The following is a 26,310-nucleotide window of genomic DNA, read 5'->3' as shown; positions in this document are numbered from 1 at the left end:
TGGTGTTCAAAGTGGCTGCTACTTTAACTTTCACAGTGAAAAGAAATATGGCTAATAATAAAATATCCATGGTCCCATCACTTTTTCTAGGTTTTAACAGGCACCCGTTGATCTAATAATATACACAACTCACTAAATATAGCCAGCATGATCTTTTTTGAAAACAACTTTCACTTTATTGCATTTCCATTTGCATCCACATTAGTCACATATTTCTTACAAGAAAGTGCATTGTTTAAAAAAGTATTAACAGAGGTCTTTTGAATGGCACACTAATTTGTAGACACTCGTTAGAAATCTTAGTTTGTAGTTTCCATGTAGCTCTGTATTACATTGCATCGCTATAACTGAAAAAAATAAATGAGAATTAAGAGTGTCTAAACCCATAAACAACTCTAAATTAGAAGAAACTGTATTCTAGGGTCACTTTATTTTCAAATAACATTAAAGACATTTGCAGTACAATGCTACTCCGCACCTAGGCCTATTCATTAGTGCTACTTAAGTTGTCAAATATAAAAAAAAATACTGTCAGAAGACAAGAAAAGACAAAAATGACGTTTCATCACTTGACATCTTCAAGCACCTGACCAGTGTTTTGAGTTTTTTTTGTTTTTTGTTTTTTTTTTTCAAGGCGCGTGTAGCAGCATTGCCTTTGGGGAGGAGTTGAGATGTTTCCTTTAGGGGCACAAGTTGCCAATCGTAGGGGTCAGAGACAGTTGTCACGGGATGCTCCTTCAGGCTGGACAAACAAAGCAAAACAAAATCCAGGTCACTCATTTCCCCCAATGGATTTGAAGGCTGAGGCAGACGCCACCACTCTGCCAGTGTGCCACCCAATCTGCCCACTCCTCCGCGGGCGCAATCCGAATCTCACTTGGCAGCTTCCACTAACATTATCTGACAGAGAGGCTGGCAGGGCTTGGAAGGGATTGCAATTTTTGCAAAGCTCGTTCTTCCAGAACCTGCATATTTCCTCGAGTGGGTCACAGCATCCCAACATGCAAAGACTAGTGAAAAAGAGAGGCTCTGGAGACTGGGATTATGGAGGATGGCTAAAATCGCTGCCTCACAAGAGCCAAAATGGAGACTTTTCATCTTTAAATGTGGCTACAGATAATCCTAAAGGCATCTTTTTGTGCCCAATGAAGCTGCGAGCACATGAGCCGGAGCTGGTTTCAACTAGTCAATGATTCATTCATTCATTGTCTGAACGGCTTATCCTCGCAAGGGTCGCAGGGGGTGCTGGAGCCCATCTCGGCTGACTATGCGCACCAGGGCGGGGGACTCCCTGAGTTGAGGCTAGTTTCAGGGTATGAGGAGACAGACAACCATTCATGGTCTGTTAAGTTATCAGTTTATGATTATTTTAATATTGTTACATTGTTTGATAATGTCATGGACATTTAAATAATGATCAGTAATGATGTCATACTAAGGCATCAAAGTGCAATCAATTCAATTGCTCTGAAGTCATAATAACTCACATACATGATGGCGTCATTGTTTATGTAAAGGCCGTTATTTTTGTTTTTATTCTGTTAAGGATCGGATTGCGTTTGAGAACCTCAACATTGAGGCTCATGCATGTAAATATAACTCTACTGTCACCAAGTGGTAGAGAATGCAAAATAGAATTTACCTAAAATGGGAGGGTGTGAGTGTGTTCCCTTGCTTTCATTACTCAGACTCGTCTTCCTGTTGGAAGAAACACAGTTTAATTAAGGATTAAATGATTAGTGGATTAACCAGTCAACAAATACCTGTGATTCTTCTAAGAAATCTTCTCCCTGTTGGATACATAGTGAGGGATGAGTGGTTTGCCAGTGTAATTTAAAAAAGGATAGTTAATTTTAAGGAGTATAGTACAGTATTTAAAAAAATCAACACGATCATAATTGTTATTAAAATCTTGCAGCAACATTAATCATAGCAAACAAGAATACAGTAACGGTACCTCTTCTACGTCAGCCTCTTCTTCCTCCTATGACAGATGAAATGATGCAGTTAAAAAATTGTGCATGTAAAAAAATCTTACATTTAAAAAGCACATTGTATCCTGAAAAAATAAAAGTATTGTCGTTATATTGCTTTTAGGTGGTCACCCATTTATGAATGAAGTTCATGCATCATACATACAAAATAAATACATAAAACCCCATGTCGGTCAACTGCAAAAACAACCATATGATTTTTCTTCTTCAGCCTGTAATAGAAAAGTATGACAGTGATAAAAGGGGTTTAAAAGTTAACAAAAAAGGGGGTGGGGTGGGGGGGGGGGGGGACAGAGGTCATCAGGGAAGAAAATACAATGAATCACATTACTGGTTTTGAACGAGATGTGGGAGAGAGCTAAGGAATGTCAGAATTGAAAAAAGGGACAGAGCAGTGGAAAGAGTACTCCTAAATACAGTGATACCTCTACTTAAGTTAGATTCTACAAACAAAATATTTCGGTTTTCAGGCTTTTTTGTGAGTTTTTGCAAGTGTGGTTAATGCAACGTTATTCTTTGCTTTTCATTATGGGTCCCAAGTAAGTTATTTATGAAAATTATGAATTGTTGTTGGATAAATATTTTATCGATAGTGTAGTACAAAATTAGTAGTTTTATATTAAATATTTTATTATAACGTATTTAAACGGTAGTATTGGGAACGTTGGAACGGATTAGGACATTTACATATAAAATGCAACCCAAATTACGACAAATTCAAGTTACGAAACCAATTTCTGAAACAAATCAATTTCGGAAGTAGAGCTACCACTGTACTGTAAGTCAACGAGGTAAAACAAAGTCATGAGTTTCTACCTCAAGCGTCCGTAGCTCTTCATCATCCTATAAGGAATAATAAAAGACTGCAGGTTAGCAGGCTGGGGGGAGCAAAAGAGCAGCAAAAGCATGCCATAATCGATGGGTCATCAGAATAGAACTAATGGGACAGTTGAGGGTTTCCAGCAGACAACAACGGGACTGAAATGGAGATGATTTTGTTACAGGGAGAGAAAAAGAACGGAGGAAAAACTGTGAAAATGTGAAGAGACATATGAACGAGATGAAGAGAACCAAATGAAAATCCTCAGAGCCCCAGAGGCTACCAAGAATTCTGTGACATTTGTAATATATATAATTGGTTGAAAGGGTGACTGATAAAGGGATGAAGGCCATTGTCGACTTACTCTACCTCTGACTGCAACTCGTCTTCCTCCTCAGGAAAGCAAAGCGAAAGAGATGAGCATGACGCCATACACAGCGTAAATAAAGAGACAGAAATACAAGTTGTGTCAATAAAGTTCAAGACAAGTGAGTGGCTGAGAAAAGATTTTGGTGTATGTTAAACGGTGCATGCAGTATGTGTGAATATTGAACAAATACTAATAGTATATTAATGTGGGGAGCACCATTGGTGTGTGAATGTAAAGTGCTTTGGGCATATTAAAAAAGTGTTTTATTGAAATAAAGATTTATAATGAAGATATACCGATCAATCTATTTTATAGCCCTTTGATTAAATTGCAAAATTAATGTTCTATCTTTGCGGCAAGGAGGAGCCAAACATCATGTTCTGAAATGTTCATCTTAGTGAGTGAGATGAATGTAAGTACTAGTTTCTGTTGGTCTATGCTAGGGGAAACAAATGATTGTGCTACATGAACTTTACCTAATAAAAAGAGCACTTGGTTATGTGCCAAAAAATAACATTGGTCAAGAGAGGACAACCAAAGATGAATTGTTTTTCCAGGAATCTAAATAAAAAAATGACATACCTGGTCTTCACCCTCCTCTTCATGTTCCTGTTAACACAAAGAAAACACACATTTGAATATAAACATTGGCTTAAAATTTTTGAGGACCTGCTTGGAACATTTTGACAAAGAAGTTAACATTTAGAACATTTAGACAGTAACCAAAAAAAGGAACATTCTTGTTTGTAGACTATAAAATTGAGCAAATTTGTGGATTAGTATCAAAATTAACACAGAATTGATGGGAGAAGCAGATGACAGGAACCAGGAAAAGAGATAATAAGCATCAAGGAAAGCAAAATTATTTTAGAGGTTATTAGTTACTGTGTCTTCTTCAGGTTGATCCTTTCCTCCTTCCGTGTCTTCATTTTCTTCAATCTCTGCTATCGGTTCTTCCTGGTCATCTTTGCTCTCCTCTGCCTCGTCTCTATAGGCATCCCCGTTACACTCTACCTCTGGGACCTCCTTTTTTTTAAGCGAAAATAACAAACTGGTGAACAGGGCGTAGAAATTAGGCTTAGTTAGGAAGTAAAAGAAAAGTGAGTGGCACACACGTCAACTGGAGACATACTGAAAAATCTGATAAAAGGAACATGTCTTCATTGTAGGATTTCCCTATGGTCATGCTTTTTTTTTTAAAGCATGACAATTATTTGCATTATACATTCAGTACATCCCATTCTTTTCAATTGTTAGCAGTCACTCACGTCCCAAAAATAATGACAACATTGCATGTTGTTGCCATCGAGTAATAGAATGCAGTAAATGTCGATATAGATGAGAAGTGTTGGAACCAAAAGTCAGCATCATTGGGAGCACACTGTTGGTGAATTTAGTGATTGTGAATACAAACGTCTCAGCCAGGAATAACAACACAAAGAGAATAGTTGAGATGAGAGCTGGAGAAGTGCACCTGAAGACAAGCGAAAGCGTGATCAAGCATTCCTGCGTGAGGTTGCAAGGGAAGCAAGGAAAGCAATGTGAGTGTCAATAAAACATTACTATTGAGTCCTCTGTTTCCTCCTCATTGGTTTCTTCAGCATGAGTACCATTCTCCATTATGTGTTCTTCCTCATTATCCTTCAGTGCTTCCTGTGTTAAGGAAGGAATTGAAGTAAACACAAAGGCATCATTCACAGTTTACTCTAGGTCTTTACAATCTTAGGGTACGGAATTGTTTCACACTGCAAGCAGCCAGCTCTGGTGTCCTGGGTTCAAGTCCAGGTCGGTCTACCTGTGTGGAGTTGGCATGTTCTCCCCGGGCCTGTGTGGGTTCCCTCTGGGTACCCCGGTTTCCTCCCACATTCCAAAAACATGCATGGTAGGCTGATTGAACACTATAAATTGCTCCTAAGTATGGGTGTGAGTATGCACGTGGCCTGGAGTCAGCTGGGATAGGCTCCAGCACCCCTGGTGACCCAAATGAGGTTCAGAAAATGAGATGAGATGATATGAGATGAGATAACTAATGCAGTGTGATTAAAGATCTAATGAAATGCCAATTTTAAAGACCACCTCAGAGTTAAGAGAAAAAAGACAGATAGAAAAAGAATGTGTCTTGACCTTTGAACCAGGAGGAGGGGCCAACCCCAAGAAGGCAAATACAGAGTTTTCTTCCTTGGCATCGAAGAATGTTTCATAGTCCTGAAGAGAGATAGTATTATTGGTATCATCATTGTAGGATGGCTTAAAGATTGGGTAAATAATAATAAAAATCATCATTTTGCTGTCGGTAATTTATACTCACTCCACAGTAGCTTTCTTCATTGAAAATCTGAGGGGGTAGTGGGATGCCATTGGATGGTTTCTTCTCTTCTGGAACATTCTGCCTCATCCACATGCGATTCTCCTCATTGCATGCAATGTCCAGCTGGGTGTAGTCAACTTTCAATGCTTCTAAGAAGCCCACCACATCTTGCTGCTTCTTCTTGATCTGGAAGGCGTGGGAACTTTATTTTGTAGGATCCAAACGACTTTCTTAGGGTCAAGCAAGCTTTGATTTATGATTTATAGACATTAGTTTTGCAGCAATGATTATTCAAGTCTCACAGTAGTAATACAAGCAGGAAGTGAGTGCTGTCCAGTAGTAGAATAATGATCACCTAATTAAATTGAGTTTTTCATTGCTTACAACATTTTGGATTGCCGGCCCATGGTCTAGTGTGTCCATTTTAAAAGTTAAGAAATGAATTTTTAGTATAGTATAAGAGCAAATATGTTACACGACAATAGTCCTTTACTTCAGAGGAGAAAAATGTTTTTTTAGATGGTACTTCACTGTTCAAAGCAGTGATATCCCAAAAACCATGCACAATAGTATCTATAGTAATCCAATTTCACGTTTTTACCCATTTTAATCAAGTTATTCTACAATAAAGGCATAAAGGACACAGATATGCAGCACATCCACTCTTATGGCTATTTTTTCCTTATAACTTTGACTCCAACTTTGAAATAAAATAAAAAGCATGAACTTTTTTAGAATAATGTCATAGCAGTCTGACAGAACTTCTTCAAAAATGCAAACGGGCCTGTCCACAGGCGTGGGTCGAACCTAACCGTGAAGTCTCGCGTCCAAATGAGGGGTACAAAGCCCCCCCTCCTACCGAATAACTGTCTAGTAAAGTAGTCTTTCTTTGCCTTTTAAATCATAAAGACGTATCCCTGTGATCATTTATCCTAACCAACGTGATATGAAACACAGAACCATGCTTTAGTATTGAAAAGCGATTGGACTTTAAAAGAATGCATCAAAAGAGTGCAAGAAACAAAAACATTGGCAATATGACCAACTTACCGCAGTGGATCCCGATGAGGTGGCGAGAAACACTTTGATAACCATTTTGTTGCTATTTTCCTTTTGGAGTAAGCAACAAGTAGGCTCTTAAAGGAGAAGGCAGTCTACCTCCTCTATTATTAGAAGTAGCGGTGCGTCACACACACACACAGAGACATAGACGCGCGCGTGCGCACAAAGATGTGCGCACACACTAGAGGCGCTAAAGTCCTCATGTTATTTTTGCCACTGGACTCCATTACTGAACGATTGGTGGCATGTCCTCTGGAGGAGAAGCAGTGATTGGCAACTTCAGCTGTCAGTCGACCAAAGGACAGTAAAATTAGCCTCTAGTTCCTTGCTGAGCAAACATGCACAAAAATAGTAACGAGCACCTCTCCAAGGCTTTGATTTGCTTACTAGTAAACGTAACCATTCCAATGACTAAGCAATGTTTTTTTGACCTGTGGCCCTCAAATATTTTTGTGTTGTTGTTTCAGTGGGCTTTGGTGCTCTCGGGATTTTATTTTCAGTAGTTTTTTTCTTCATTTTTAATTAACTTTTTGTTTTCTATTAATATTATTGTGTTTTAGCAAGCTATTCTGTAAAGGGCCATTTGGGGTCAGCAATAGGAGACATTGCAATCGAAATATGTGCCATGAAATTTTTTTTAAAGTATTTTCTGTAATTATGTGTCAGATTCTGCTCATTTATGTCAGCCACCCATCAAATGTACATCTTTATTAATCAGATTATAATTAATCTTGATGTACACCCGTAATTATTTTATCTGGTTTATTTAGTGGGAAAACCTACATCTGATGACAATTAAACAAAGCGAAATATTACTCATACCATCGTAGGTGTAGTAGTTACTTCAGTGGTATCATCAGCCTGATTTAAAACAAAGAACAGTTCTTTAATACAAATAATTTCAATCTTATACTGTAATTTATTTCATCCATACACCAGAATACACATTTACATGTACAAATAGAGCTCCATAAACAGTCATACCCTAAAAGGTTGCGGATTTTGTCCATTGTGCAAGTACTCCTAGGCAGAACCAAGTAGATAAGAGTTTCCATTGAGCCATACTAAGTCCTCTGCTCTTCTGAATTTTCGCTCCTTTGGTCTTGAACCTGAATCTTTAATTTTAAACCCAATAACCAAGTCCATGGTTATACAATGGACTAGGAAGAGTCAATCTTTTAGTGCTCTTTCACAAAGAAAGACATATTTTGAATAGCCAACACAAAAGAGCTGAGGTAGATAAGGTCAATGGTCAGTTCAGTACTCTACCTATCACTGGTTCAAAACAAATTGTGCCAAGACGTATCATATACCTTATGAGTCCTACAGATATTATGAAAAAAGGGAACATTGCAGGACTAATTGGCTGAGGTAGGCAATCCAATTGCCTAACACATGAGGACTGAGGTAGAATGCGTTATCATCTGTACATTTTTTTTACCCTTATTTTCAATAGTGGTCCATTCTTAAAGACTTTACACTGACAACTCTCAGGTTCATGACACCTGGAGAAGATGACTTTTTATTGTCAGTGGTGAAACAATAGCTATATACATAAAAGAGTGTCCAGTAAGTATTTTTCACGCTAAATCTTAGCTTTTATTGACCCCTCCAGAGAGTGAATGTTGTGCAGGTGCATTTTCATCTAATTTGGAATTGGGAGTGTGCATTTATTCTGCATAGGTTCAATTTTCATTCCAGTCGGGTAAAATAAAAAAGACTCTTGAAACCTTCAAAATGAACTGCTGTTAAAACCAGCTGGTGCAGATTGGTAACAAAGCGATATCGTGTCAAATACTCAACAGAGTTGAGAAAACATTGAGCTCATGTTTTTGAGTCATTAGGGTTTGACTCCAAATCAGAGGCTCCTGGTGTCACTGAAGGCACCACGTCACCTTGGGGCGTTTGGATTGTGCGCGGTGAGCTATTATCTGTGATTTCTGATTTGCAAATAGTTGACTTTGAAGAAGCTGGTCGACCGATTCTGACCCCTTTCTTATGTCTCTGTAATAATCTGTATTCGCTTAGGGTCAGCCCTGGGTAGGCTGGTTTTCCCCTATGCATGTTCTCAACCACTGGTGAGAAGAAATATTTACGTCTTTGGAGTTTAGAACGTCCAAACGATTTTGGTTGAGGTGGCGTTGGGACCCAAACCACTGCAGAATCCTCCTTTTTAGTTGTCGAATCCGTCGCCAGCTCGGATTTCTTATCTTCTGACGCTTCATCGTCAGTAGTGAACTTGCCTTCGGATTGCTGAGAGGAAAGCTCCTTAGTATCTGGAGCTAGGAAAAAGAAAAACATGGTTTGTCTCATTTCATTTTGATATGCAAATGCAACAAATGGATACGTTGGGTTATAGCTCACCTGGTGTCTGACTATCATCCAGGTCACTTCTTGGACCTTCAATTGTATATGATTCCTGGGGTGCACTCTCCTGGTAAACGCGTGTCTCAGGAATCGGAGGAATGGAGGCAAGATGCTCACTAAGTTGCCGTTTATCGTCAGACTCGGAAAGTTCCGATTTAGGACGACTATCAAGATCGCTGCAAGGCGAGGAGACTAATAACTCAGTCTGGACCATCTTGTTTATTTTCCCTGCAAATCAAAAGCGAGTCTATTTTTATATCTCTGTCAATACCATCTAACTGGAGTTATTGCTTTACTATACCTTTCTTTTTTGGTAGGTTTTGGTTCTGGAGTCTGAAGGCATAAATATTGTGAATCTCCAGCTCTCTTTTTATGTCCTGTTTCAACAAACAATGGAAAATTCAACATTATCTACAGATAAATTCACTTTCTTTCAAATGCAACCTCTGTTCTTGTATTCCAAATAATTCAACAGGATTGAAATAAACAAACAATTTAAAGAGATTTTCAATTTACCCGAGTTTCCTTGGATAATTCATAAACCTGCGTCTGAAGACAGAATGATGTCTTCCTGGCCGTATTTATTTTCCGGAGTTCTGATGCTGCTTGGCGATTGAGGGAGCCTCGTAGCAATTTGTTACACTTTTCTAAATCCTGCAACATATCAGTAAAGAATAATTACTGGAATTAAATAACACTGTTAAGAAGATATTTTTCATACGCACAATATATGTGGTGGCAGAACCAGAAGAAACACAGCTGTTAGTTGGGAGCTTTGGCGATGCATACAAATCCAAATTTTCCCTCTACTGGATTGTCGCAGGGCTTGGGCAAATCACCCTTCACAATATCCAGGCAAGTCCATAAAGGCTGAGCTACTACCACCCCAGAAAGAAAATGATTCCCTTTTATTTCCATTTTTAATCTTATGTTTTTAAATTTACTGTACAGTAATTTGTAGTCCGAGAGAGAAAATGAAGAATATCCAATCAGACATAGCCTTCAAGATAAATAACACCCATTGTACAGCTGTTTTTGTCCATTGAATGTTCAACAACTACTAGAACCTGTTTTTCGCACCTGTTTTTCGCAGACACTTACGTTTATCCGCTTGTCCTTCTCAGTTAGCTCAATGGAAACTTCATTCAGCTTGCGAGACAATTCGTCCTTGGCCGGCAAGGCCTGTTCCTTGATGACCCTCTGCTGGAGGTGGGTGATCCTGTCTTTGACATTGGTCAGTTCTTTCTCAGTGACCTGAAGCTTCCAGGCCAGGTTATTACGGCATGTGCGCGTCCCACAGAGCAACTTTTGCAAGTCACGGACTTCACCGTCGTTTTGATTCAGCACCTAGAAGCAATGGGGTTTTCTCTGGGTTTCTGGGTGCATCGCCATAAGACAGTTAAGCCTCACTAACCTCAGAAACACACTCCTCTGAGTCTTGGAAATGCTGAAGTGCAACTGTGTGCCGTTGTTGAACTTTTTTCAACAGCTTGGTCTCCGTCTTTACTTCTACCAGTTGTAGTTTCAGGTCATAGTTCTGGTTTTTCAGCTCATTAATGCTGTTTGAGTAAGACGAATGTAGCCTAGTCTTTGAAACAGTATTGATTGGAGGTAACTTCAGCTTAATTTCTGAAAAACATTCAAGGCGTTGATATAAATCCAGCCTCTTCAAATAGATAAAACATGTGACACACAACTCCAGTTCAACTGTCCCTTTTATCCCCCCACTTTGATGTCCTTTCTCGCAGTAGCTGGGAAAACTTCAGATTGTGAGAAGTGCTTATTTGCAAATTATCCAGCAGCAGCTTTAGCTTGATACTAGAGCACAGGCAAAATTCCACAGGAGTTTGCAAGTGGCTTGGAAACAGGCACAAATGGACATCCATGGGTCTGACTAAAAAATAATGGTGCTGGCAGCTACTTTACTCTAGTGTGTTCCATATACTAAACACAAAAAAAATGCATAATTTGAGACATACCAGAATATGGTAAGAACTTCCTCGAATCCAAGTACATATGCATGCTCCTAATGACCAAAATAACATTGGCAGATAAGTTTGAAACCAAGATAATTTTATTGATTTCTCCTTTTCTGTAACTTATAATGGCTAAAACATTTAGATCAAAGACATTGTTTGAATAGTAGCAACTCATATTTCTTTGATTACATCGCACGGTGTTTTTTCTTCCTTCTTTATCAATTGCAGGGGGTGCTGGAGCCCATCCCAGCTGACTCCGGGCCAGAGGCGGGGACACCCACAAGGAGACGGACAACCATACACACTCAAACTCATACTTTGGGGAAATTTAGAGTGTCCAAGAAGCCTACCATGCATGTCTTTTGGAATGTGTGAGTACACAGAGAAACCCCACAGGCACAGGGATAACAAACTCCCCACATCTGCACTAACCTGGATTCGAACCCAAGTGCCCAGAGCTGTGAGCCCAAAGTGCTTACCACTCAGTCGCCTTAAAGGTAATGTATGCATTTTTATTATATTTTCACACGCACAGTTGCACCAAACAGACAAATATCATGTAAATATAAATGCAATAAAATGAAGTGTATTGCTGTTGAAACATCCAAAAGTACTTGAACAACAGTACTACTGCGATTTCTGTACCAAGTTAAGTTACAATAACATGAAAAGGGGAACGTACCTTCCGTTTTTTTATAGGGATTAAATTTCTTGTCCGGAGTGGTTTTGTGAATCTGTGTTTTGGTTTGAAAAACCACGGTGCGCGCCTGTGGGTTGAGTCTGGGCAGAGAGCCCGATTGCGCGTTACTTTTGTCTCCTGCAGTTTCAACCCGTGTCTTGATTGTAAAGGCCCTCTGACTCATCCTCATCGCCTTGTCGCAAGCCTCTTTTCACCGGGAAAGAACACATGGAAACCGATCGAAGCGGCCCGAAAATGGCATGGCAACTGGCGGAGCACACGTCAAGGTGGTGACAATCTGACTTGTGCTTAAGTGCCGCTTTCATTGTCGCCAACGATGACGCCACTGACCTCATATCAGAGGACAGAGAAGACGACACCGACAGACTTACAGCTGGACGACAGGCGTGACGTTACGTGCTAGGACCGACTTAACGCTGCTTAAATTTCCCACTTAAAAATCACAGAAAACTGCCTGCGTAAATTGTCAAGATAAGTGGTACAGAAAAATCAATGAACCATCAAATCTATATCATTTCCTCCTATTGCACAGACTGCAATTTATGTAATGTATTTCTCTCTTCTCAGTAAATAATGAATAAAATATGGACAAACAATGTTTCCAGTAATGTTATTTTTCCAAGGAGAGACATACTACCATGTACTTTTAAAAAGTTAATTCAATCATTTTATTCTCATTAGGGTCAAAGGGGGTGCTGGAGTCTATCCCAGCTGACCTGATTCGATTGGCCGGTTTGAATCGGGCGGATTGGACTGGGGGAATCGACCAATTGGATTGGACGGTGATCGCCCGATCGGATTGGAATGAAATAAGTTGTTTTAAAATTCTTTCAGGTACCACTAGTGAAATATATACCCAAATAGATTTATCTGGGCCAAATAAAAATATCAAAAACAAAGAATTGATTACAAAGGTAATGTAAAAGCCTTCCGATTTATTGTTTCCAAAAATTGTACCTACAAGAACAATGTGCAACAACAATATCACATTTTTTGAAACAAGCAATACATTTTGCATTCATTTTCCATACCACTTACGTAAGGGTCGCAGGGGGTGCTGCAGCCTATCCCAGTCACCAGAAAACCCACACAAGCCTGGGAAGAACATGTTAACTACACATAGGAAAAGTCCTATGAACCCTCCATCTCAGAAATGTGAGGCTAATGAACTACTTAGAATTACAGCACAATTTTGGGTTTATTTAAACATTCATCTTGAATCGACAAGCAAGATAAATACCTGACTGTGCTGACCGTTTATTTATTTTTTAAATATTGATTCATGATCTTGTAGCGTTTTAAAAATATTTACTGTAATTACAACATTTGAAGCACCCAACGAACCAGTTTTATATCATCAGCATGAAAATTGTCACTTGGCACAAAAAGGCAAGCTAAACCACTGCAATAAACTAAAAAAAAATGTTTTAAAAAAGGAACAACCCTGTCTGGTCGTTGTACTACGGTGGAGCCTTATGTTCCAGAAGGAAGCAGTATTGCACATTAAATGATTGCTTCGTGGGTCCGTGGCACACCTTACCAAAGAGTTTCATGGAAATTAGGTAGTTTTTGCTCATCCAAACCAGGAACTTGCACGTAAACAAATTAGGAAATTAATAGATAGAATCACAATATTCATGTCAAAAGTTGAATGTCTTGTGCCCTCGGGTGTTATTATTATTTTTTACACAACCCAGAAAAGCAATGGTGCAAATTGGGCAATAATTGCAGTAACAAATGAACTGCAAGTTCACCACCAGCAAAACTCCATGGAGAGCCAGGGCAACAAAAAAAAATCCAATTGGTTGTCACTGTTGCTTTAAGTCCACAGAGACGATTCATTAGTGTTTAAATCCAATTCCGAGCCGTCACTGGCGGCATCCGGTTGGCTCATCTGTTCGTCACTCAGATAGGCGTCTTCTATCATCTCGGCGGTACGTCTCCGATTACGACAGTAATGAGTCTCCTCTTTTGCCGGCGTGGATGAGCTTTTAAAATACCTCAGGTGAACCCCGCTGTAGGCTGGCTTCCCAAGATGAAGGTTCTTAGTAACTGGTGTGAAGTTGTATTTACGGCGAACTTTGGGCCGTGTTAATCGTTTGGGTTCACGCAGAGCTGCCACTTTAGGTTCTCGTAGCATGCACGCCATGGAACATTTTTTGAATGTCTTAATGTCTTTCTCATCACCTTTCTCTTTTCTTTTTGTCTGTGTTTTGAGGTCGTCGTCTTTCACCACTACCGCCACTAAATTTTCGTCAACCTCTTTACTCACCCCGGGCTCTGTGGGTTCAATCCCATCCGTCATTTCATCTCCCATTTGCTTCCTCTCTTCCTTTTCTACAAGCTCCTCCTCTTCCACATTCTCCTTATGTATCTGCTCTTCCTCCTCTTCCACTTTCTCCCTTTGTATCTGCTCCTCTTCCTCTTTTAGCTCCTCCACCAACTCTTCTACCCGTTCTTCTGTTACCTCATTTTCCTCCTGCGACTCGTTCCTTTCCTCTTGTTCTTCCAGATAGACCTCCTCCTCCTCCTCTTCCTCATTTATTGTCTCCTTAAGGTCGTCCTCCAACCGTGTCTCCTCTGAATCATATTGTTTTTCCTCACATTTCTCCTTTCCGTGATATTCGTCCATTTCCTCTTCCTCAAAACCTTTCTCATAATAATTGTCCCTTCCACGATTCTCTTCATTGTTGTTCTCATTTGATCTCCCACCTCCTCCTCCTCCTTCATTATTATCTTCCTCGTCATATTCATTTTTACTATTTTCCTCATCCTCTTCCTCCTCATTCTTATCTTCTGACTCCTTTGTGTCTTTGGAGGACTCCCGTCGTTTGCATTGGATTTCCTCATCAACTGAAACAAACAAATGCATTTTAAATGCAAGTTTTGCGACCTTTTAAAAATTCACTATTATTAACCAAAAAAGTTGGACGTTCCACCGAAACATTACAAAATGAAAAGCACTATACTACACATAATACAATATGTTTTGAGATTTGTGTTTTACTATGAAGCATAAATGGCTCACCTGGAACGTCAGAAAGCCTCGAGTTGTTACTTCTTTGTTCACTTGTTTGAGAAATTTGTGCTCCATAATCCTGGAAAACAATTATTAGAGCTATTGCTATTATTCCAGATGGCATGGCATTTCATGTCTTTGGCATGTAGTTAAAAAGACATTCAATTGCTCAAAGAAAGGCTAGAACAATCAATAAAAATCAAACTGTCTATTGATTTCAATAACGTACTGAGCTGTCAGGGGTCAGCCACCGATGAGGGTTGTCATCAATGTCCGAAAAATCTGACTTGAGCCTACTGCCAGGATCGCTATTTGTTGAGACAAATGCTTCCGTCTGGACCATTTTACTTTGTTTTACTATATAAAAAAAAATGACAAATAGGTGTTAAACAGCAGTGAAAACTAACAAGAATGACAAATTCAAGTATTCATGTACTTATACCTTTTCTTTCTTGTTTTGATGATCGCATACCATAAATACCATTTGCCTCCATTTCTTTCATTCTGTCAGGCTTTAAAAAAAAAAAGAACGATATGAATGCTGTATTTCAGTATCCCAACAGTATACAACCATGTACGACCAAAATTCTTACAACTTACTTCAACTTTCTTGGTCAATTCACCAACTTCTGATTGTAGACCCAGAGAAAACTCATTGGTCTTGGTTATCTTTTTGTATTCACTTGCTACCTGGCGATTGAGTGAGCCTTGAAGCAACATGTTACTCTTCTCCAAGAACTAAAATGCATGATTAAAAAACAGCACACTAAAAAAAAATCCACACAACCACCACTTTTCTCTGTATCCCTCTATTTTACACTAACCAGTAAAGTTATAACAAGTGAGACAACCAACCCCATTCTCCCTTAGTTATGTTGTTAATAGCACATTTTGTATCCTTCTATGTTGCTTCTAAAACATACCTGTATCCTCCTCTCCTTTTCCTCTAGCTGTATTGTGAACTCACTAAGCCTGCGGGTTAGTTCCTCCTTCTCCAGGAGGTTTGGGTTCCGGCAAACCCTCCACTGGAGATGATTAATCCTGCCTCTGCAGTCTAACAACTCCTTCTCTGTAGTTTGTAGTTTCCTAACCAGATTATCACGACTCAAGCGTGTTTCGCTGAGCAACTTCCGCAAAGCTTTCACTTCATTTCTGTGCTGCTCTTGTATCTAGAAGATCCAAGAATATAGTCTGGGAATATAGACAATGAATGTATACATATCTGCTTATTTGAAATAATGGTGCTGATATCGGTCGGGCAAACGGGAGCCAATAGGATGAACTGGTCGGCAATCGATAAGAGTTGAAATAACAAGACAGGAAAGCATTCACATTGTGGCAATTCAAACCAGATGGGGGTGCTAGGTACAAATCCAGGTCAGTCCACCTGTGTTTGAATTTGCATGTTCTCACCGGGCCTGCGTGGGTTTTCTCTGGGTACAATGTTTTTCTCCCATTCGAAAAACATGCACAATAGACTGATTGGACACTCTAAATTGACCCTGGGTATGAATGTTAGCGTGAATGGTCGTCCGTCTCCTCGTGCCCTGCAATCGGCTGGCCCCAAGTCAGCTGGGATAGGCTCCAGCACCCTTGCAACACTTATTGAGGGTAAAGCGGTTCAGAAAATGAATGAATGAATACTTTGGTAGAGTTTAAGAACATATTACACCTCTGGTGCATTCATTATGTTCTATATTGGTGAGTTTTGAGCATGCAATCCATATTTTTTAAAGAATGAGACACCCACCTGAGAAATGCTTCCTTCCAAATCTTGGTATTGCTGCAGCGCCACCGAGTGACGATGCAGAACATTCTTCAACAGTTTGTTCTCCATCTTTGAATCCTTCAATTGCTGTTGCAGCACATAATTCTGGTTCTTGAGCTCCTTAATATTTTGCGCAGATTGTTCCCTCAACTTTATGGGGTCCCTAATGGGTGGTAATTTCAGCTTCGACACTAATGGAATCACATGATCAAGTTAATGTCAAAGTTGATAAATTTGCAACTAATTGCAACGTTTAGTTGAATACCTTCAGGTCGCCTATACGGGTTCAGTTTGTCTTCTTGAGATTTGTACGTATGTGATTTAGTTTGCGAAATGCGCTGACCGGTGAGGAGTCTGGGCAGCGAGCATGGTTGAGGTTGTTCCTTGATGCACCTTGAAGCGTCCCCCTCGGCCCCTGACCTCGGTGGAAAGTCCCGCTGTTGTACACTCATGCTCCCTCGCAGCGGCACGTTCCTCCCTTTTTTTAGAGCCACATTGCAAAAAAAAAAAAAAAAAAAAAAAAACAACCCAGGGCGGACGCACAGGAGGCGGCGAAAGGCCACTAAAATCCACGGCGAACGTTACATGGCTGTGAAGCTCCAAATCCGACTTCAGTGTCGCTATTAATGACGGCATTGGTTATTACCTCATATCAGAGCCCAGATAAGACGAAACCTATTCTTATACAGGTGGTCGACGTAACCGACATCATTCGTGGGGGATGATGTCAATGGGAGGGGGGCGTGGCAACATCGCCTTACCTGCTTAGTAAATGCATTCATTGTGCAGAGAACATAAATCGCAAAGTGATTTAGGGTCATTTTTTTCACAGGTGTTCGTCTGATGTTAACTAAAAAGGACATTCTACTTTAGAGATGAACATTTTGCATGAACCAAATTGCTTAACGTGGTATTTTGTTAACTTTGGGTTGAGTACACGCCCACTTGTTCAATGCTTGTACTTGCCACAAAGTTACTAAAACTGCGCAACACTACTCAACTGTGCTGAATTATCAATTTCAAAAGAAAATACAATGTTGGTCGTCATTTGAAATATTTTTGTATCTTATTGATTTGCCACAACCTGCCTAAACAACCCCCACACTATCCCTGAAAACAGTAATTTATTACTATACTACTTTTCCATCAATCTAAGAACTCCTGTTCTGAGCATCTTTAAGAGATGAAGTAAATCCTTATGTACATTATTTTTCCCTTTTCTTCGCCATCTTTTTTTGCCTGCAAACTTGGTTGTCATCTTCTTCAAACCTCATTCCTCACGCCTTCTCCTTATCTCACCCTACTTTTTTTCCATAAAAGCCAAAACACTGGCAACTAAGATTGGCAATCATAAATACGGACTTGATAAAAAGGGTATTTGTATTAAGCTTAGTTGTTTATTGCTTTCTTTTTGCTATTGAATTGTGTGTTGTCATCTGTCATTCGCAACAAGCAACTAATGATGATGGTTTGAAGTTTTATTTTACTTTCGAGGCATGTAGGTACAAAAAATATAAATTATTTACAACAGCATAAAAAGTGTTTATGCTCCCATTGCTCTCTCATCAAAGAATACAGTGGCATGCATAGGTTTGTTCACCATAACATAGCGTCATAGCTATTTGGATGCTCAAAATCTGATGAATTATATATAAAGAATTAAAAAATAACTCAATTTCGAAGAGCCTGTAAAGGCTTTCCTTTCTTACTGATGCAAAATTGGTCATAAAAGCACTATCAACTGAAAGAATGTGAACTAATGGTAGTCTCAAAACTGTCAATAGGATTTGAGGGCATAGGATCCATATCAGGTTGACTTGTTTGGGAGTCATATGTGGATGTGTCTTCTTCGAGGATGACTGATTTCCAAGATGGTGGTTGTCTATGAACCTGACTGTTTCGTGATATCTGGTCCACGCCAGTGTGAGTTGGTCTCCCCAAGTGCAGATTTGTAATCACTGGTGTGAAAACGTACTTACGGCGAATTTTGGCGAGTTTGTTTTCTTTTTCCTGAGCCGGCGTCGGAACATCTTTCGGAGCAAATTTACAAGTGCTTGGATATTTATCCGAGTCTGTCCTATCCTCATCCTCTCTTGAGTCGGAGTCGTGAAAAACTTCCTTTTCCTCATTTCTTTTGCTATAGTCCCCTGCAATTTTGTGAGCTGGAATTTTCTCAAAGTCTGAAAGAGAATTTTTATGGGGGTCAATGGCCATCATTGAGTGTTTGAAAAGCAAAATATTTATTGCATCGGTAAAAAAACAATCTATTTCTATTGTTACTTCAAGCCAAGTAATGGAATTATTGCTATTCTCCCACTTTGTGCAGGTTTATGGAATTATAAAGAATAATCCCATTGAATTTGCAAAAAGACGCCATGTTTACCCCCATTTTTTCCCCAAATTGGAGACAACAGAAATATTCTCCATAACAATTATGCTGATACAATGTCTTTCTCTGAAGTGTATAACAACTTCTGTTATTTCTCATGTATAATTCACCTTGCATAATAGTATGCAAAATCAAAAATCACCCTTCAAAATAATGTTATTTGTATATGGAGTGCTTATTTTGTAAATAATAAAGTGGCAGAATGCAAAGTATATCTGAAAACCCAGCAATGACTTTTTTAACCAACTCTGTTATGGTGAATTAATTTTAGCATAGTGTAATATTGGCTTACCTGTAAAACCTTCACTTTGTGGCACAATTTTCTTCAGGTACTTAACAGCCAAAGACGCCCGTGGTATATTATCCTGGAAAACATTCAATTGCAAATATTAGAATTCAATTCTCAAAGATATTAAGGTAAATGCAAGCTCATAATTGATGAAAACATACTAAAAACAAACAATACTCTGAATGACATACTGTGCTTGTTGAGCTCAGCCACCTTTGCAGCTCATCTTCAGGCTTGAAAGAGTCCGACATGATTGAAAACTCACACTCAATGGGTGAATAGTATATTTCATCAGTTTGGACCATCTTGTTACACGTTTCTGCAAATCAATGTCAAGTAACTATAAAAAAAACACACACTTACATCCACAAGCAGAGAGATTTGTGGAGCAACTGTACCTTTTTTCTTTATCAAATGTTGGAATCGAAGAGCAGGTAGATTGTGGTTTGCCAGTTCTTGCTTTCGTTCCTGGAGAATAAAGCCAACATGTTAAAAATCTGTAATTCTATTGCAATTGTGATGTGTTAAAGAAAAATGCAAACAAAACTGAAAAGCATCTTATTTTTCTGTCATTTTGAATTAGATGTCTGCAGTGCATTGGGTTTAGAAGCTAGATTTAGATGCCGTTTTTTTGTTTTTAAATCTGTTACTATTAACCAAACAAGCTTTGACTTACCTGAATTTCTTTGGTGAGTTCATAAACTCGTGTTTGCAGGCAGTAGAACACGTCACTGGTCTTAGACAGCTTTCTTTGCTCTCCTGCTATGTGGCGATGGAGTGTGCTTTGAAGCACTGTGTTATTCCTCTCTAATTCCTATTTTCAAATAGAAATTGCATGAAACAACTTGAACACAAAGATTAAGCTTCCAAATATGCTTCCCTTTCCAAAAAGTGAGAAAAGTTTGAAGCCTAATACCAAAGGTAATTTCAATCACCCATACATATTCTACAGTGTCAAATTGAAGTCTGGTACTCCTTGTTTTTAAACATACCCATATGCGCTTGTTTTTGTCCCTCAGATCTAGGTTTGCCTCTTCCAACCTCTGGCTGAGCTCTTCCCTTTCCAACATGGTTGAATGGTGGACAATCTGCGATTCAAGCTGCAGGATCTTGTCTTTTGATTCCATCAACTCCTTCTCTGCAGCCTGCAGTTTCTTTACCACAAAGTCACAGCTGGATCGCGTCTTGCCGATCAATTTTCGTAAAACTTTCACCTCATTGAGATGCTGTTCTTGGATCTAGGAAGCAGATGGATTGAAATATTACAATTAAAAAGAACAAAAACCGCATTCTCTCATCATGGCTTGTACACAACAATCACATTCACATTTTATTCATAAGTTGGTGAATGGTCTTACACTGGTCACCTCATTTACCTCCTGATAATGCGACATCAGGAGCAACATGGAGTTCAGTATCTTACTCAAGAATTTTAAGGGACAGTTACCAGGATGGGGAATTGAAACCACAACCTCTACATTGTGAATCGACAATCCTACCACTGCACTACAATTCCCACTTTGCAGTGTGAGTGGTTGTCTGTCTCTCTGTGTGCCCTATGACTGACTGGCGACCAGTCAAGGGTGTAGTCTGCCTATGTGGAGTTTGCATCTTATCTCCGGGCCTGTGTGGGTTTTCTCCAGGTACTCCGGTTTCCTCCCACATTCCAAAAACATGCATAGTAGGCTGATTATACAATCTAATTTGCCCCTAGAAATGAGGGTGAGAGTGAATGGCTGTTTGCCTTGGGGTGCTGCAACACCCCCTGCAATCCTAAGTGAGGATACAATGGTTCAGAAGATGACCAACCTTACAAATATTGCCTTCCAATCGTTGGTATTCCTTCACTGCCACCGTGTGGCGATGCAGGACATTTTTCATAACTTTGGACTGTGTCTTGAAAACGATCAGCTGCAGATGCAAATCGCCGTTTTGCCTCTTGAGATCTCTAATGCTCAAATTGGTTGGCATTTCGTAGGTCTTGGGTTTTTCGTTGATCGGAGGCAACTTTATCTTGTTATCTAAAAAATATTGGTTGATTACTGAGTGCATTGATATTTAGATGGTGAGATGACAGTGTGGCCAAATGAGATACTACATACCTCCACTCTTTCTATATGGAACCAGCTTGTCCTCTATGCTTTTAATTGCACGATATTTGCCCGATCCTGGGTAGACCGATGGCAGAGATGTTGGTGGAGCTTCATTAATATTGCACATTTTCGGAAGACCTCCCTCCCTTGCCTTCCGTGCCGAATCTGGCAGATTCGCACTCATCGCCTCTTTGCAAATGAAATGCAGAAAATGCAGAAAATAGCAAGTGTACACGACTCCAAAGCAGCCGCATTTAAATGCTTACAACTTGTGAAAATCCGATAGAGCCTTTATGTTGTCATTTAAGCCAGAACAAAGAGTGAGGTGTCATGTCACTCACGCCCGTAAGTGGGTGTATCTGATATCACGTGTTCTCGTATATTGACGCTAGACATATTTGGACAGAAAAGGTAGCATGTGAAGGTAAGGTTCTTCAATGCTACAATAACAATTATTGTGTTTAATAGGTCATTTTAGTGTCACTTTTTTCATTTTTTGCAAAGATTAATAACCCAATGCCTTTAATATGAACATTTCCTGCATCTCACCATGCACTAAACAACATGGCAAGGTTATTATAACGACTGAAAAGTGATATACACTTTTTTAGAAGCCACATAAATGGAGAAATCTTTTATGTTTATGTTTAAAATACATTCTTATAAATAGAATGAGCAAAAAAGATGAAACTAAACTTGTTTTAATGTTGTTTTTTTATTAAAAAGGCTTTTCAGAATATATTAATACAAATAAAATACACAATAACTGAACTTACAAACTAAAGTCTTCACTGAAAATGACAAATGTGTTGCTGTTATTTTTATAAAACAGATTGATGAACATTTGATGCTTGAATACAGAATGCGTTGGCGTGTATAATTGAATCTTTTGTTTCTAGCTGAAGGCATGGAGACCCAGTGTTACTACCTTGTTGCAAACCACTAACCAGCACGTAATTCCGACACCACCTGTAAAAGCAGAATATGTCAGTAATTTAGAGATTTATTTGCCTTTGTGAACAAAGGGTATAGAATGGGATGAGAAGAATACCTGTGACTCCAGTTGGGAAAGCAACAATACGCTCTACAGGTGCAATCCATTTACTTGGAACCACAGTGACTGGATCAGAGTAATACTTCCAAATTAAAGAGATCATCAGTGCCCCCTGACAAAAAAACAAAAACATTGAGATACAAAGTTGAATCGGTTCCAAGCCTTTTTCATGCATTCAAAAAGACTTCAAAATCCCATTTTTTTATGGATGGGTTGAGCCTACCTGCAGGATGTAAAAGACAATGTTGACAACCCATTTCATTTTGGCTTGTTGTGCAGACCTTGATTTCACTGTCAACATAAAATAATTGCACACATCTTTAGTACTTTTGTCTATTAGACAATGCAGTAATACTTTTGTAGTCACGAAGTGAGAATGTCATTACGTTGACAAAGGGACATTTAACCCCATACCGTGTGTTTTGAGCTTGTCTGTCATCTTGTTTATTTTACGCTCTAACCGGGCATATCTGGCGAATTCATCCATCATACTAATTGAAGACTGCTCTTTCTTCATCGCCTGGATTTCAGCTCTCATCTCATTTTCCTGTTCAGCATCTTTTTGGACCATCCTGGAGAGCTGCAGAGATACATGTTAAATAGCCTGACGTAAATTAATTATTTCGCCTTGACAAAAAACGCAAGGGACCACAATCAAGCGACAGGTACTTACGAACGAGGAAATACTCGGCAACAGTGTTTTCATTAGATTGCAGAGGAAAACGGAGCCGAGCACAAGAAACCAAGCATAACCAGCTGCCATTTTCGCGGAATTGCCTGCTTCTTCGACGTCGTATCACAGCAAAGAAGCACATTAGTGCCCTCTAGTGGATGGAATATGCGTCCATCGACTGAGATAAAGTACAATGTCGAAGTCCACCGCCACTCATCACGACTTATTTACTTATTTATTAAGTGACCATTTAAAGAGAAACGCCAGAATTTTTTTCGCTTTTCTTGACTTATATTAGTTTTTAAGCTACAGTACGCGTGGATTTTATAGATGTATACATTAACATCAACTGAGATTAATAGCACATTTATTATTTGTTAATTAGGGTAATATACATACACATGAATACATATACACTGGCTCATTAAAACGATTGAACATTCATTACAAATATATATTAAAATGAAAAAGGTGAGTGACATGTTGTCCTGTCCACACAGGTAAGTTGCTATGGTTCAAAAATAAGTTGCCTCCTCTTCTTAGCCAATTAGCGAAAGAAAAAGGCGGGACATAACGTTTCCTTCAATACTGGTAGGCCAAGATTGAAATCACACTGAGCGGGACATCCAATAGGATTTCAGATCATTCTGGTTCGTCTTGGACATTCATTTTAAGTTACAGGCATTGGGCAGAGTGTTTTTGGAGGTAAATGCTTTCAAGGTGTGGTGTGTGCTGACTTATTAAGTACTTAAAGCTTCTCTGCAAACTTGACAACAATGGGAAAAACGAAGGTATGTCGTGTCTACAGAATTTTGCCACAGTATTCATCTCTCCCTCTCAATTTAAACGATTCTTTTAAATGATTAATTGAATGTTTCCGCGTCGTCGATCCTATAGAGCCGTACCAAGTGGCGCTTTATTTGAGATAATTGCGAATATTTAAATGCTAACCAAATGTATTGGTTTTGACAAAAACGTACTCCAAAACATCGAAAACCAATAGTGTGGTCCGCAAAGAGACAATGGGGTGTAACCTCAGTCGAGGCACAGGTTGCCATTTGTCGGAAGCGTGTTGAAATATTGTTAGCGAACGCTGCATTCACGTGTTTTGCAGCGCGGAATTCGTTTAAATGTTGTTATAAAAAATGGTGCCCACGCGTGCGCCCGTAATAAACTGATCCGTGGCACATTTCGACGTGCACACCGCGCTTTTGGCCGAAGGAACGCTTTCATGCGCGTCACCATCGTCCTTTCTCTCTAAGCGCCATGGCAGCCAGAAAAAGACACGCCTGCTCCATTTTCATAACCAAAGCCTGTACAGTCACGTCTGGGAGCATTTTTCTGCTCTATAGATTTTTATTTTTATATTGTATATTAGGGCTGATCGTTGGTTGAAATTGTAGGTCAATCGCGATTCGCACTCTTTCCCCCGTATTGAACTATTGTGTGTTAACTATTCAATCGGGGCGACAGCGTTTGCCTTTAAGAAACATTGCATAATGTCGTTATGACTTTAGGGAAGGGAAATGGTGCCCATCCCCCCTTTGCATCACACGCCCACTTTGGGTTAGGAGTGTTTGTTGTTCCTGCTTTTAATATTTTCTTTCTCTCTTTTTCTGCACAGGTCACAGAGGCTGCAGCGGATGCAAGCCCAGCGGTTAGTAGTTGTAATGCAGCCTCGAAGACTGCACTGACACTGAAAAGATTTTTTTTTCTTCTTGTGCAAATGTTCTATTACACATTTTCCAAAATATGTAATATTTATATACTATTCACCATTCCCCCTAAAATGACACTAAATGTTTCTAAATCTTCTAGCATTCTAAGGTATATGGTACCTACCACATTTGTATAATTTCTACTTGGCATAAACTACTTTTTACATTCAATTAAAGAGTTTAGCTCTTTAACAACTAAGAAAGTGACAATGTTACAGCTTCATTCAAAAAATAGGGTGGACTGTTTTAATTCACCATTAATAACTACTTCATGGACTCAGAACAACAATATCCCTTAAGAACGGAATAAGAACAAAACAAAAAGCTATCCCTTTTTCAAGGGTGCAGCATTCTAATTGAGGTATGAGACAATTTTGTTGATTACATGTTCTGTAAATAATGTCTGATGTTCTCCTTCAGCCAAGGCGAAAGTCCCAACGGTTGTTAGATGTAAGTTTCACCTGATAGTTCTCCATTCGTATGCCATACCGCAGGAGTTGTTATGACAATCCATTCTACTTTACAGAAAGAAACAGAAACAAAGCCAGAGTCAATAAAGAAGGTAAAAATCTGATTGTATTGACATTTGTAGTCATCCATTTGATTTTGATAACTAATTGCATTTTATTTATTTTAGCCAACTAAAAATCAAAAGGCTAAGGAGGCAGCTAAGGAAAAACCAGCACAAAAGAAGGACACAGCTAAGGATGAAAAACAGGAGGAGAGTACAGAAAATGGGGAGGACAAAGTTGAAGAGGTAACTTCAAAATTTAACCAGCAAATAATATTCATGTTCATGAATTCCATCCTCTTTTATAGGCTGTTGCAGAAGAGGGAAAGGAGGAAAAGGACGATAATGACAAAGCAGATGAGTAGTGTCACCTCAACTCCTCTGCCCGCGCTCTCTACCAACACAAACGTCAAGTGCACATGTTTTCAATTGCTTTTTTTTTTTGGGACAGCAGCATTTTTGGGACATGAATGCAGCAACACTTAAATCTTTTACCCCACCTTTCATACACCATGTAATTTCATGGCTTCTGTGAAGGGGAAATGTCTTGGCATTTGTGTTGTTTTAGTTCCCATATTTTCTCCACTTATCGGTTTCTTATTTTGCTTTTTAGGCTGTAGTCTTTGTTCTTCATCAGAAATCTGATGTAAAACTATAAATTAACATGGAACTTCTCAAGGGATTTTGTAAACTCTTTTTAGCGATATGTAAAACACCGGTCCCTAAGGTTGTTAAACCGAATGTTTGGATGCATTATGGAATGATAATTCTTTTGACTGTAAAATTATGATTTCTGGCCTGAGAATGCTCAGCATGTTTGCATTTGTTGCATCGTAAGAACATGCACAGCTCATTTTTAAACGACAAAAAATATGTTGTCATCTACAGTAGATGCATTCGGTAATGGTACATTGTTCTTAGCTATGCTCACTTACTCTGCTGCCAAAATTGTCGACAATATGTATGCATTACATATCTGGCTATTTTTGTGACTTTTGGACATCACTACCGATGTACAGTTTTTTTTCTTTTTTAAATGGTTGATTAAAAAAACATCCTTTCATGTTGTGTTTTTTTGTAAATGCGGTCATAGTTTTAAGGCTATAACAGATATGTAATACAATAATTTGAGTATTGTTTTGGTCATAAAGTTCAAGCAATTTATATATATATTTTATTTTACATATGATAATTGG

At 39.0% G+C, this 26,310-nt stretch overlaps 6 protein-coding genes across 11 annotated transcripts; 1 reads left to right on the top strand and 5 right to left on the bottom strand.

Moving 5' to 3' along the window:
• Positions 1-150: 150 nt before the first annotated feature.
• Positions 151-6,710, bottom strand: sh3bgr (SH3 domain binding glutamate-rich protein). Of its 5 annotated transcripts, XM_077723163.1 has the most exons (12): positions 6,543-6,710; positions 5,493-5,678; positions 5,309-5,389; positions 4,748-4,837; positions 4,070-4,210; positions 3,767-3,793; positions 3,184-3,207; positions 2,811-2,837; positions 1,958-1,984; positions 1,764-1,790; positions 1,643-1,698; positions 151-742 (listed from the first exon to the last, which is right to left on the bottom strand). In XM_077723163.1, the coding sequence occupies exons 1-11, from the start codon at positions 6,585-6,587 to the stop codon at positions 1,681-1,683; spliced, it is 693 nt and encodes a 230-aa protein (XP_077579289.1). In that variant the 5' UTR covers positions 6,588-6,710; the 3' UTR covers positions 151-742; positions 1,643-1,680. The 5 variants fall into 5 exon arrangements, with proteins under 5 accessions (XP_077579289.1, XP_077579291.1, XP_077579290.1 ...); XM_077723165.1 differs by lacking the exon at positions 2,811-2,837; XM_077723164.1 differs by lacking the exon at positions 3,184-3,207.
• Positions 6,711-7,455: 745 nt separating this feature from the next.
• On the bottom strand, positions 7,456-11,912 carry LOC144200525 (uncharacterized). Its single transcript, XM_077722736.1, has 7 exons — positions 11,583-11,912; positions 10,336-10,550; positions 10,023-10,268; positions 9,438-9,575; positions 9,223-9,298; positions 8,919-9,149; positions 7,456-8,836 (listed from the first exon to the last, which is right to left on the bottom strand). Exons 1-7 carry the CDS (start codon positions 11,767-11,769, stop codon positions 8,379-8,381), a joined length of 1,551 nt encoding a protein of 516 aa, XP_077578862.1. The 5' UTR covers positions 11,770-11,912; the 3' UTR covers positions 7,456-8,378.
• Positions 11,913-12,515: 603 nt separating this feature from the next.
• On the bottom strand, positions 12,516-16,999 carry LOC144200534 (uncharacterized). Of its 2 annotated transcripts, XM_077722750.1 has the most exons (8): positions 16,653-16,999; positions 16,370-16,578; positions 15,543-15,788; positions 15,220-15,357; positions 15,062-15,131; positions 14,849-14,976; positions 14,629-14,698; positions 12,516-14,453 (listed from the first exon to the last, which is right to left on the bottom strand). In XM_077722750.1, exons 1-8 carry the CDS (start codon positions 16,837-16,839, stop codon positions 13,420-13,422), a joined length of 2,082 nt encoding a protein of 693 aa, XP_077578876.1. In that variant the 5' UTR covers positions 16,840-16,999; the 3' UTR covers positions 12,516-13,419. The 2 variants fall into 2 exon arrangements, with proteins under 2 accessions (XP_077578876.1, XP_077578877.1); XM_077722751.1 differs by lacking the exon at positions 15,543-15,788.
• Positions 17,000-17,905: 906 nt separating this feature from the next.
• On the bottom strand, positions 17,906-21,566 carry LOC144200831 (lebercilin-like protein). Its single transcript, XM_077723162.1, has 8 exons — positions 21,168-21,566; positions 20,875-21,086; positions 20,058-20,303; positions 19,742-19,879; positions 19,464-19,533; positions 19,257-19,384; positions 19,069-19,141; positions 17,906-18,567 (listed from the first exon to the last, which is right to left on the bottom strand). The coding sequence occupies exons 1-8, from the start codon at positions 21,340-21,342 to the stop codon at positions 18,125-18,127; spliced, it is 1,485 nt and encodes a 494-aa protein (XP_077579288.1). The 5' UTR covers positions 21,343-21,566; the 3' UTR covers positions 17,906-18,124.
• A 297-nt stretch (positions 21,567-21,863) lies between these two features.
• Positions 21,864-23,051, bottom strand: get1 (guided entry of tail-anchored proteins factor 1). Its single transcript, XM_077723168.1, has 5 exons — positions 22,886-23,051; positions 22,627-22,792; positions 22,436-22,503; positions 22,210-22,324; positions 21,864-22,127 (listed from the first exon to the last, which is right to left on the bottom strand). The coding sequence occupies exons 1-5, from the start codon at positions 22,973-22,975 to the stop codon at positions 22,054-22,056; spliced, it is 513 nt and encodes a 170-aa protein (XP_077579294.1). The 5' UTR covers positions 22,976-23,051; the 3' UTR covers positions 21,864-22,053.
• Positions 23,052-23,522: 471 nt separating this feature from the next.
• hmgn1a (high mobility group nucleosome binding domain 1a) lies at positions 23,523-26,177 on the top strand. Its single transcript, XM_077723169.1, has 6 exons — positions 23,523-23,676; positions 24,510-24,542; positions 25,024-25,053; positions 25,130-25,165; positions 25,241-25,360; positions 25,423-26,177. The coding sequence occupies exons 1-6, from the start codon at positions 23,662-23,664 to the stop codon at positions 25,477-25,479; spliced, it is 291 nt and encodes a 96-aa protein (XP_077579295.1). The 5' UTR covers positions 23,523-23,661; the 3' UTR covers positions 25,480-26,177.
• Positions 26,178-26,310: the final 133 nt, after the last annotated feature.

Source organism: Stigmatopora nigra, chromosome 8 (genome assembly GCF_051989575.1).
Source record: "Stigmatopora nigra isolate UIUO_SnigA chromosome 8, RoL_Snig_1.1, whole genome shotgun sequence".
In the NCBI taxonomy this organism is placed as follows: domain Eukaryota; kingdom Metazoa; phylum Chordata; class Actinopteri; order Syngnathiformes; family Syngnathidae; genus Stigmatopora; species Stigmatopora nigra.
The sequence above is the reverse complement of the archived record's forward strand: the minus strand, read 5'-3'. Positions and strand labels throughout refer to the sequence as shown.